This window comes from Pholis gunnellus (assembly GCF_910591455.1).
Source record: "Pholis gunnellus genome assembly, chromosome: 24".
Lineage (NCBI taxonomy): Eukaryota > Metazoa > Chordata > Actinopteri > Perciformes > Pholidae > Pholis > Pholis gunnellus.
In genome coordinates, this window is record NC_136551.1 from 8,762,786 (window position 1) to 8,775,090 (window position 12,305).

Below are 12,305 nucleotides of genomic sequence, written 5' to 3' on the forward strand. Positions count from 1 at the left end.
TGATGGCTTTTTAAAGAGGTGGCACCCATGTGTGACTCAACAGAGACTAGGCTAAAACACTGTGGGTGTTGGCAAAGAAAAAAATACAAATCTATATTTGTTTACAAAAAGACTCCATTGTACCTGTTTGGGAAAGCTTCGAGTGTACAAGTGAGGATTCATGTGTGTGTGAGAGAGGAAGCTGAAGAAAGAGTGTGGAGGCAGGTGTGTATAAGAGACGAGGAAAGCGGTAAACTGGTGCTGTGGAGCTGGATGGAGATGAAAATGCACTAGAAAGCCAGACATGGGGTTCACCGAAAAACATTTCAAATATACTATTCTTTGAACGTACTACAGCAGCATCCAATCATCCGCTCTATTTTATATAGAACAATCTCTCCGAGCAGCCTCAATGTGACACCTGAACTTTTGAACTGCGCTGTGTTGTCACACTTTGCTTTATTTCTAAACGCCTCACAGGCGGTTACCCATCCCGCTGTCTGCACCTCCCCTGACTACACCCCAAAGGTAGATAAGAATTAGATCACAACAGATGCTCCTGTGAAGAGGCTGGAAACGTAACATTGTATACAATGACAGATTGCCCAATAGGCATCGGCTTGGAGTTAGCAAGCTTGTGCCACACTGTTGAATTATTGAGTTGGACAAGCGTTCCAGTTTTGTCCGGCCAAATTTGATATGCTGCACAGTAAACATCAATGTCAGACTGTAAAGTGATATTCGAAGGTGTGCAGGGCTAATAGGCAGTGGAAGCATTGCTGGACTCTGTAAGTACTCTGATTTTCCATGAAGATATCTGTCTGAGCATTAATTAAGAGTTACATTTTACACTCAAAACTGATGCTCAAAAGGGTGCCGCATGCCCATGCACCGGGGACTGAAACGTCTTCTGGTTTTAAACTGCAGCAGTTGTCTCTGTATTCCACGCTGTGACTTCACCTCTGAGACCCACGGAGTCTTGTTCTGCAGCCACAAAATGTTATATCAACCCGGAATCTCAGCGGTGAAACATTGTGCCAAAAGCTCCATTTCATGTATTACAGGCAGCCCTTCGGGGAATACTCCTTTGTGATTAATTTCCATTTCAAAGCCAAATGCTCACAGAATGATGTCAGGGGGCGGGTTTGAAGTGGTGCACATTCAAAATGGGAACAAAAAAATAAAATAAATAAAAACACACAGGGAGACGGTATCACGCGGTGGCACACAACAAAAATAGGCACTTGAACAACTTGAATGTGCACGCACCGTGGACGCCCACTGTGTGCACACTTCTGCCCCCGCACACACAAACACACACACACACACACACACACACACACATACATACACACACACTCTTTCAAAGCAGCTCAGGGTCACAGTTTCGATCTCTTGGCTTGTTACCTCATTTGAAAGCAGGGTTTCTAACCGCACATGACGCACTTCTTCATCTTTATTGTACCACCTACCCAATGCCGCCAGCTGCCGCCCCCCCACCCCCCCTAAGTATTGTAGGCTCTAATTGGCCTGGTGTCCTTCACAACAGAGAGCGGTGCTGAGAGCTGGATAGAATGTGCTAGAAGGCTAATAGAGACATCTCCAAATGCCAGGTCACTGACTGGGCCACTAATTCTCCTCCCAGCCTTGTCACACTGCTTACAGTTAACCTTTTCATTAGACGGCATTTGTCGACAACAGGGGTTTTCTAGTCATACGTCGGGTCTGTCAAAGGAGTACAGTGGGGCAGGACATGAAAGGGTGTGTGAATGTGCGTATTTCAGTTCAGAGACACCAGCAAAAATGTCTATCTGAACAAATAATTAGCTTAACAGGGAATTCATTATTCCTTAAAAGGTGCAATGTGTAAGATAAGGGCAGAAGTTTTGTTTAGAACATAAAAAATGAACTAACTACTGTATATCGAAAGATGGCTAGCCTAAGCTACAGGCTGAAGACACACGAGAGGATAAAAACAGAGTATGGTAGTAGTATGGTGTACTGTAACAGAGAACAGTTTCTTATGATTTTGTTTCCTTATTATTCAATTTCACAGTATTTTCTGAAAGCCCTGGTGACAACGGCGATGCAAAACACACATAATTCCACCGTCACTGCTATGAAGTCAATAACAGATTATCTGCTGCTCACATTTTTGCAACAACATCTGGGAGACGCTGGCCACGCCGCTGCACAAATACATTTAGTTACTTCATTTTAATTTGGATGCAACGCCTTTCCCACCTGGTTGTCTGTCAAGATACAGTATTCAGTATTCTGTATCTTGAGTCACTATAAGTCTCTCGGCTCTCGGCTTTGCTCTCACTTCATCTGACAAACTGATCATATTCATCCTGTCAGTGTTTACGATGTGAAATATAAAGGATAATAAATATTTGTTGCTTGCATTCCTCAATCAAATAGTCATCTTTTCCTGACAGGAGTATCTCCATCGTCTCACCCATGTGTATTAGCAGACTGAGGAGTCCTGTATTGATGATGAGGATTGCTCATCTCCTTGAAGGAGGGGCTATCTGAAGATGAGCTCTCTACTCTACTGCCTGAACACCAGCTCAAAATCTAGAAGAAAATGTGGACGAGGTACACTGTCTTTCTCCTCTTCTACATTTTCCTGTATGACCTGAATGTAGTGTGAGCCTTAACAAAAGCTCCGCCACTATCAGAAAACATCAACATGTCATTTGGCCAAATGCTGCATGGGAGGTAATAGTGAGTCTTGTCGCCGCGCACTGCTGTTTCACCCACACTGAAAAATCCCAGTAATTGTTTCCTGACATAAAGCTATATGCAGTGCTAACTAGTTACAGCATTACATGATCAAACTATTGATAGCAATCCGAAACACTGAGAAAAAATATGTTATTAAATTACAGTTGGGAATCAAAATGTTGGTGATAAAGGGGCTGCGTCTGAATATATTCTTTTCCGGTAAAAAGCTTCTGCAGAATATACTTATATATTCATTCTGTCCAGGAATGCCTTCTTTTGGCATTTTCCCAGACAGTGCGGGTCAGCAGAACCGTTGGGACAAATTAAGAGTTTATCTCTACGTCCAGACGGGCTCCATTCGTTTGGCAGTATGTGTTCAAATTCTGAGCGTTGTTTTTGTTCTGTTGTTTGAATTTGACCCATTGTGGGTGGCTATGTTGTCAGAATAGAGCGTCTTTCAATTTTGTAAATTAAACAATAGTTTCCCTCTGAATCCCTAACATTACATCATACCCTAAAGCAAGGAGCCCTCCTCTTCAAAAAAAATCAGCTTCCTACAGTAACAGTCAATTAGAGGGCATGTTGGATGCTCAACCATCCTCAGGCAGTATGTGCGCCTGGCAGCCAGGTTTTTACCTGACTTTGGATAAACAGACCTCCGTTTCCAGACATGAGTGCGAGCCAAAAGATGGAGGTCACCCGAATGGAACAGGAGGCCAACACAGACATTTAATTGGAGATTCCATCTGCTGTGCTGCTCCGCTATTAATGCCTTCAGTGCTAAGTTATCGCTGATCACTGATACCTGAGCTGTGCATATATATTGTGCATGATAAAGAATGCATAGCTATCTGCATTATTAAACAGCCCCATTAAGCATTCATGAATACAATTTCAACGATAGCTTGGTGGTGAAAAGTTCCTTTTATTGTTCCGTGTGTTGATGTGTGGTCCCACCGCTGTGGTCACTGGGTTTGAATAGGTGTTTACTAGTTCAGCCCGTGGGTCCCTTGCTGCTTTTGATGAGATTAAATGTACCTCATGAATTTGTGATATGTTGCTCAACCTCTGCTGTAATATTAACAGCGATAGAAAATATGCTCATTCAGTGGAAATAATGAACTAAGAGAATTTCTCATATTTTTGTGTCCATCTTTTTTGTTAATTCCACCAAATTGAGATACTGAGTGAACCATAGCTTTGTGTCTTACATCCTAATTGCCATTAAACTAAGGATTTGCACTCATAATCAGGTCTGGTGTTGAATGTCTTACTTGATGTCACTCTCCTGAACCCGCTCCTCGTCCAGATCCTCGATGAACTTCTCCCCCTTCATCCAGTAGATAAGTGGACTGACGTCTCCGCTGTATCCAAAGAACGCTCTGCACGTCAGGTTGACAGGAATTCCTGTTGGAGACAAGAGACGGGATGTGAGCTGACGCCTCCATGAACCTGCATGTGTGAGTGTATGAATAACATTGTTCGTGCTGTGGCAACTTGTTGATGCCCTATTTAATCAAGAGCCAAACTTATAGTAAAATATGAACTGTTAAAAAGTTTTCAGCGCATATTTTACACTATTTTCCCACAATGCATCTGTAAGATACACTGAGACTAAGATACATCTTTCGCACAACAGGTAATATGCAGAGCATGTTGATACAAAGTGCTGCAACTTCCTTTCAAATGCGATCAGCAACATAAAATAGCAGCAGGGAAAACCATAAAACAGTAACGGACGGTGCACCAAAACAGATGCAGCCATCATGCGTTTTCTATTAAAATGATTAAACATCAGCTCCAGCTACCGAATGACTACCAACATTAAAACCATTCTTTATTACCCCCAAAAGGTGGTAGAAAGTGCGACACACAGCTGCAGCATAAGATGCCTACATTGCGATACAAATTTCCCGGCGTCAGTTCAAGTCTCAGGAAAAACCTGGTGATGTTTGACTCTGCATCAATGAGCATCAGCCCCGAACACCTAAACCTGCATGTGCTTCCTGTTATGAAACCCATTCTCTATCCAGACTCCAGTTTTTAGCTTTCAAAAAAACAGCGTCCTCGAGTCCATCAATTCCTAAACTGTCTCTCGCTCTTCGGAGGTGCCATCTTAAACCATCCCAGACCCATTTTAAATTCCCAGACGGCCTCTTAAACTTTAAAACGCTCTCTGGAACCCTTTTTCACAAAACTTCACAGCTCTGCTGTACCTCCATAAAAGCTCTTATACTCTTCAGCAGTCCCCTTCTATTTAAATTTAAATCATTGTAGTTTGCAGGAAGTACTTTTAAACTCAAAAGTACGGCGCAGCTTTTAAGGACCATGATTTTTTAACACTATTAATGTATTCATAAAGCCTATGTAAAACTTGTACTGATTTATCCTTTTTTTACACAGAAGCAGGAGTTTAATCGGCACATTATTGACTTTATTACACAATTTTTCAGTGTGAATGTGATGAGAAACTAAAGAGTGTTTATGCATTACAAGCAGAGGCCAGCAGTGCTGCAGTAGAATGGCCTGATTGCACACCGATTTAATCATAGCAATTCCATTTTTTTCAATTACTGTTAAAGAGCCGCGACAAAGTGCAAGTAAAGCACTAATATCCACAAGTTAGTAAAAGTATGAAAGTATTATCAGTAAAATGTACTGGAAGTATGAAAAGAACCTACTTGATCCTTTTAGATAGCAAAGACAAAAATAAAGTAAGAGTGAGAGACAGAAGACAAACTGTCGTCCGTAAAAGATGTCTGAAAAGTAAATAAAAGTGTGGTGAGACTTAAAGGTGAAGGCCGTAAAACCAAAAGAATGAGCTAAAAGACTCTGAAATGTACAAGGACTGGTTCCTCCCACCAAGCGAAACCCTTTCAGTTTAGAAAATACAAGGCTGGAAGAGCACTGAAAAATGGAAGAGAAAGAAGTCAGCTATGAAGACATTTGGGGTCATTTTTCTGTACTAGCAGGCAGTGTGATGTGCAGCCCATGAGAACAGAGAGGTAAGAAGGTGCAGAGAACACATAAACAGACAACAGCCTTCACATCGGCAGGAGTTCTTCTCTCTGCTCGGCTCATTTTGAACACACATCCTGTCTGACTGGAGACAGATTAAAAAAACCCTTTTAAACCTGTTTTCTCTCTCTGCCTTGGATTAGAGACCTCTCATTCTTCTTTCACGCTTATCACACACATGCTGCAGCTGACGGCACATCCATGAGTGTGTGGCCTGTGACAGGCTCACTGGGGGGCGGTTGAGAAAAAGAGCCACATCATCAAAGCCCGGGAATGACTCCGATCCATAAAGAAAGCAGCCGATGATCAAGGGGGGCTCCAGCAGTCGTGCGTCCAGGAAGGCAAAAAGGTGATTCAGCATCTCTTCATTAGCACTCCTTGCTCATTGGCCCTGTGGCGAGGACTCAGAAGTCTGTGAGATGGGAGATAACTGTGGCGTATAATTGGGTACTTGCTAGTTCAAAGATAATAGGGATTTTATTTTACCAAGGCCTGCTTTAATTTGGCCCTCTAGTGTCGTATAGCGTGCTCAGATGATAGCTAAAGCTTTAACAGGGAAAAGCTGGTTTGGAGAATCAAAAAAAGGCCCAGAGTTCGAGGACGGCTTTGCATTTTGTCTCACGGCTCAACAAAAATATTGTCCACAGCCGAGAATCAAGGACTAGAGTGTGTGTGTGTGCGTGCGTGCGTGCGTGCGTGCGTGCGTGCGTGCGTGCGTGTGTGTGTGAGAAAGAGAGACGGAGTGAATGCGTTTTTTGGGATGCTGGGATCTGTCCTGGGCCACACACACGCACACACCTACACGCACACACACACACACACACACACACACACACACACACACACACACACACTGCTATACTTCCCACTTCCACAAGGGGTCTCTGTGGTGCTACAAAGCAGGAGGGTCGGTGTGCAGGAGGAGCACATGAAGCAACAACAACAACAAAACACACCATTGTGACAGGTGTAGGCAACAGTAAAAGGAAACACAGATCCTTTTGTGTGCCACCTTTGATGTCAAGAGGCTTCACCCATGGATCCGAACAGCATGTTGTGTTGTAGCATTGACAGCTCTGCTGCTGTGCTGACAACAGCAACATTCTCCAAGACTTATTCCAAGGGCCTCTTCATGCATATGGCTGCATGTTGCTCCCTTAACGACGGCATGTTCATTTGCGCCGGCTTTACTCTGAGCAGCCAAGGCTGCACGGGAAGAGGTTGTGTGCTCAGTTTGGGAAAAGCACCAACAGCCGTGTAGGGATTTGAGTGCACAGCTTCTAGCATTCAAAATCCCAACCTCTGGTCTTGGTCAGGGGGGTAAAGTGAGTCTCAATGCGATTGTCTCCTCTTTCTTATCTCCCTTCGCCTCTGGAGCATCTCTCTCAGTCGCTGTGGCTGCAGGACGGAGACGTCAGCAAAGATTCCCGTGGCTAAGCAGACAGGCTGGATGCAATGAAACGCCACAGAGGAGCAGAAACACCGGGTAGGAGACACAGCGGGGAAGAGAGAGAGTCGGCATGGTGTGCATCTCCACATCTGTGTGTATGCCATGCATGGGACACGTCTATGCGTGTCACATGCATGGCATGACAGAAAGGAGGCATATGTGCATGTGTGTCAGTGTGGATGTGAGTGAGACAGAGGAATCACACACATGGGGGAGCAGATCATTCTTTGTGGAGCATTGAAAGACTTCCAACACAGATGACACAGATTACAGATCAGTACATCCACATGCAGAGTGTGCACCAACCATGTCGAGTTAATCTACCAGCGTTTCCCATTCAGATCCAAACAATCCAGCTCTTGAGTAGGGAAGCCTTCCTTTTTTTTCCTTTTTGCGTTTAACAACCTTGAATAAATTAAGCCCCGTAGCTAGCAAGAATAAGACTTCAGAGAGGGAAGAGACTAAGCTTTTTCGGAGGTGTTTGTTTTGTAAAGGGCATTTGCAATCTCAACAGCAATGGGGACACAAATAGCTTCCTGTTGAGTGTTTTTGGTGAGATGGGAGGCAGTCTACGAGCTGGCAATTTAAAGACATATAATGCACAAGAACAGCAGACTTAAGTTCACTCTGCAAGTTTGACTCCATATTAATATAAATGGAGCCCATGGCTAACTGGAAGATTGTGTAAAACAAAGACATACAAATCTTAAAGTTAATTATTGTTGTTTACACAAATAATCTCACCACAATAACCATTTATTTGCTGTTGTGGACCTTTCAATCTCATCAAATGGATGAGTATGCTAAGGCCTAGGGACTATATCTTTTGGAAGAATGATGCTCTTCCCTCCACTAGAATGTAAGATACGTGGGGAATCTAAACCAAGTGATGCTCTGCTGGAGGCCTCAACAACTTACTAAGGCACTCTATTTGGGGTTTTCATTTAATTTGTCACCATCTGTCCTCTACTAATCTACTCCTGAATTTTTAAAAGCTAGAATGTAAAAGGTATTTTTTGTATTATTCAATCCAAAAAGGCCTTCGCCCTTTTGCTTTGGACAAGATAAACAGCATGTGCTTTTAAAGCACAACCGAAACCTCTTCATAAAATGTCAGAATGTCATTTCTGTAACTTCTGGCATTGGTGGAAAACTCCTCTTTTCTCCCTTCAACCAGCCAAAATGATATTCACTCTACTCCCTAATTAGTCCTTCCTTTAATGCAACAATCTGGGCTCTACATAAAAGGACTTGAAGTTTGCCCTGTAGCTTGTGATCAGCAGGACAGCGAGCGACTGATCTGGACTGAGAAGAAGCCCAGGAATTAAATCAGGGGATAATATGATTGTGGATGGTGAAAGGGGATTTCCCAGATTCTTCGGGGGGCATTTGGGCAGCGTGACGCGATTCCTGAAACCATTTTTACAAGCTCTGACCGACAGTGATTATGAGCTTTATCTTCTGCCCCTGCACAACATCCAGGCAGTGAGGGGTAACACAAGTGATGGAGCCCTGTAATTGCGGTGGCTGGGTACACACTCGCATCGGCGTTGCCAGATGTGGCGGTTTAATTGTCTCTCTGTTCAGCATTCACTTTGTTTTGTTTATCACAGACCGAACCTCTACAGTCACGGATTTTAAAGGCAGCAATCGACTTTGCTGTGTTCAATATTAATTTAGCTTGTGTATGGTCAATCCCCTGTTATTCATACTTGGCATTGCACCTCATTACCGCTAAATAGGCATACTGCTGCCGCTGTTCGCCTTAATTATTGCAGGTAAAGTAGATATCAAGAGACACAATACAATGTGCAAAATGGTTTCCTGAATTGTATCGGCATGTTAACATGAGGCAATCCTAATAGAAAATGCTCAATGATGTGTTGTGAAATTAAAATGTTCTCTACTCCGTGTTATTTTTGCAGACGACAAGCCGGGTCTAGAAATTAAATAAGGTGGTATTGTTGAATATTACAGGGCGGTGGGGAACAAACAGGCTGGTGGTTGCATGAATAACAAGTCCAATTTGAGCCTTGTGGAACAGAGCATGACATTTGCAAAGATCAACAACCGCTCTTTGCATTGATGTTCTCATAATAACAATGCTCGTGAGCACAAAAGCAGGGCCGATGCCGGAGTTCCAGAGTTCTTACCAATCGTTACCAATGTAAAACCTTGTGTTGCTTATAATCTTGCATGGAGAAGTCAGTTGAATTCTCCTAATGAAAAGCTCATTAGACATTAATGAAACACTTAAAGGGTACTTCACATGACATTAGACAAATGCCACGTCGAATAGAGGAAACAAGGTTATTCCACAATTAGAAAAGTCATCAGATGATGATGGCAATTGCCAAGTCAACTTTGAAGCAGATGCTAGTTTTGCTAATGGTTTTGTGAGGCATTTTGAAATTTTTATATGTTCTGCCTATTGTGGCTTTATTGCTTGGTGCTGCTGCTCTGCATCAGTTATTTCTACTATTTCCTAAACAGAATCATTTGTCAGTCAGGTTGTCCATTTCATTGATCCAAATACACATACAATTGGGCCTGCCACTTACAGCAGGCAGAGATAAGTACAGTACAAGCTTTGTTGAAATACCAGTCTTCTTGCTCAACCTTATTCTTAGTCTGAAGTGCTGATGCTGCTGTTGGCCTTTTCCCTGATACAACATAATCTGAACACTAACTGGGCTGTAGTGCAGGCAGAGGAGGGACTCCTGGTGGGGTTCGCACCGAACGACAAAGCCGTATAGAGAATCTAGAAATGGCAAAATGTAGGTTAGCTACCAATGGAAGCCAGAGAGGTGGGAAAAATGGGAAATGCGGTCGGGAGGGAAACTAGATTGACACATAATGAGAGATAGAAAGAGATTGATGGCACTAAATAGCAGGTCCCTTGAGACCATGCTGGATGACCTTTGAAGCATGCCCACACTCCCAACAGTCCCATTTCGTAGCTGAAGCTCCCTGTGGTTAGATGCTTAGCTTGGGGCCACTACAGCAACGCTTTCAATGAATGCTTTTCTTAACTATTGTCCAGGGGTTCGGAAGTATTCTCTTCCTCCACACGGCAAAAGCCTTAATGTACTTCATGTACATGACTGCAAACTAAGTCTTTAAAGTTTTCTGTTTAAATCTCCGTCCAGCTTTGGCCATGTTCACTTTAATGTTAATACCAAAATGTAAGGATTCATAGAAGTTGCAGAATCTACGGAATGCTATTTCTGGGGTTGTGGCTTTATTAGTGAGTCCACAGTGGAAAGATGAGAGGGAAAGAGATGGGGAGCGACATGCAACACAGATCCCGAGATGTGGACTCAAACTAGGGATGCTGTGGTTCATGGTCAGTGTCTGCTCAATCATCTTTGCATGTCATGCAGGTCATATAGACCGCAAACCATCGGCCTATTATTGGTCAGGGTTTCAACATGAAGTCTCTGTATCTCCACTACTATGGTAAGGCATTCCGCAAGAGTTTGCAATCTGGTGGCAGGGATTTGCTCCAATCCAACCGTAAAAAGCTTTAGTGAGGTCGGGCACGATGGCTCATAGTCAGCATCCCGAAACGATTCCCAGCAATATACATTGGAAAACATGGCTTTGATCTGGAAAGGGCCTTCCCCAAACTGTTAAGTACACTATTGTCTGATATATCATTGTTGAGTGGCACAAGACTCAACACTTCCATCAATGAAAAGAATCTAGTCCCTAAATGGTCCAGTGGAGCAAACTCACCAGCCAAGATCAAGACAGCTCACTGTGCTCAGTGAGCGAGAGAGAGAACGAGACTGAGAGAGAGAGTCAGAGAAAGAGTGGCGAGTGGCGAGCAAGGGAGCGCTGCTGTATCCATACCCTCTCCTGGGGAGTCCATGTAATGAAAACAGGACACAGCAGAGTGGTTGGGACCGTAGGGTGGAAGAGGTTTGAAAGAGCAGGAGGAAAAGCTGTTGTAACTTATCACCTTAAATCTAGCTGTAGAACGAGGGGAGGGAGGGAGGAGGTGTTAGTGGGTTGGGAAATGATTGCATCACATTTCTCCAGGGGGATGGTGGGAAAAGTAAAGAACCGGGTTTACATGGTGTGACTGAGGCACTCCAGTGGTAGGAATGCATGTACCGAGATGTTCTCTCAAAAATACATGCCGATATGAGACGTAGATGATTCACGTTGTCTGTTCCAGACAGCTGGGAAAGAGTCTTCTTTACCTTCAAGCCAAGTTAAGGTATGCAGCTGCAATTGATTATTGAAAATGTTGATTGAAGCTGCACTAATAACTTTCATGATTTGGGAGAATCAGATTACTATGTGCAATGGACAGAAAAAAATAAGCAACCAGCTGGTGAACAAAGTCAGACATAGGAGGAAAAAGACCAACATCTTTATCTTTGGAGTTGAAAGAGACCAAAAATAATGCTAAAACTATTATTGGATATACATTTTTCAGGTGGCACATGATGTGTGCATGCTAATGTTTCTCCATGTGTAAATAAACTATTTGCAAACATGTTCATCGTGGCAAGTTCATGAACTAACTAATGATATTTTATATAATTAATTCATTGTTTATTCTATAAAACAGTGAAAATACCAACAGGTTTGATGTACGGCAGGCTATTTTTGGTGTGTTTGCTTTAGAAACGACAAATAATCGATGAGACGTGTTGATTACTGTTCTGTCGACTGGCTAATCACTTCTGGACTTAATACTATTTGAACTGTAAAGTGTAATTTACAGGTACAGCTGCTAATGATAATTGGCAGACAAAATTGTCAAACACCAACAACAGTATAATCAGCTGTCACATGGTACTACTCCATTTATCTGCTTCTCTTTACTTTGTTCATTCTTCTTTATTTTCCATCTCCACGCATACCATCCCTCCCCTCTCCTTTGTCTTCTGCCTCACGCCTTCCTACTCTCTCATGCCTTGCAGCTTGGGAGTGCTTTGTGCATAAACAGGTATCTATAACGAGTGCCAAATCCGGACAGGGACAAACAATAGGACTGTGTGACAGAGGGGGCCGGGAGGAATAAGAGAGACTCTGCAGGAGGAACGCTGAGGGAAAGGTTAGAGCAGGCATCATCTGCACAGCGTCCTGCTGCTTTCTCCCTCTCTGTCATGTT

General features: G+C 43.2%; 1 protein-coding gene across 1 annotated transcript in view; it reads right to left on the minus strand.

Annotated features, from left to right (window-relative positions):
- LOC306715476 (interleukin-1 receptor accessory protein-like 1) overlaps positions 1 to 12,305 on the minus strand; it is a gene marked incomplete at both ends in the record, with an annotated part of 185,217 nt that overhangs the window by 19,263 nt on the left and 153,649 nt on the right. Inside the window, one exon of the mRNA XM_079185867.1 lies at positions 3,984 to 4,116. Within this exon, the coding sequence (XP_079041993.1) occupies positions 3,984 to 4,116 (133 nt within the window). The remainder of the gene's footprint in view (positions 1 to 3,983; positions 4,117 to 12,305) is intronic.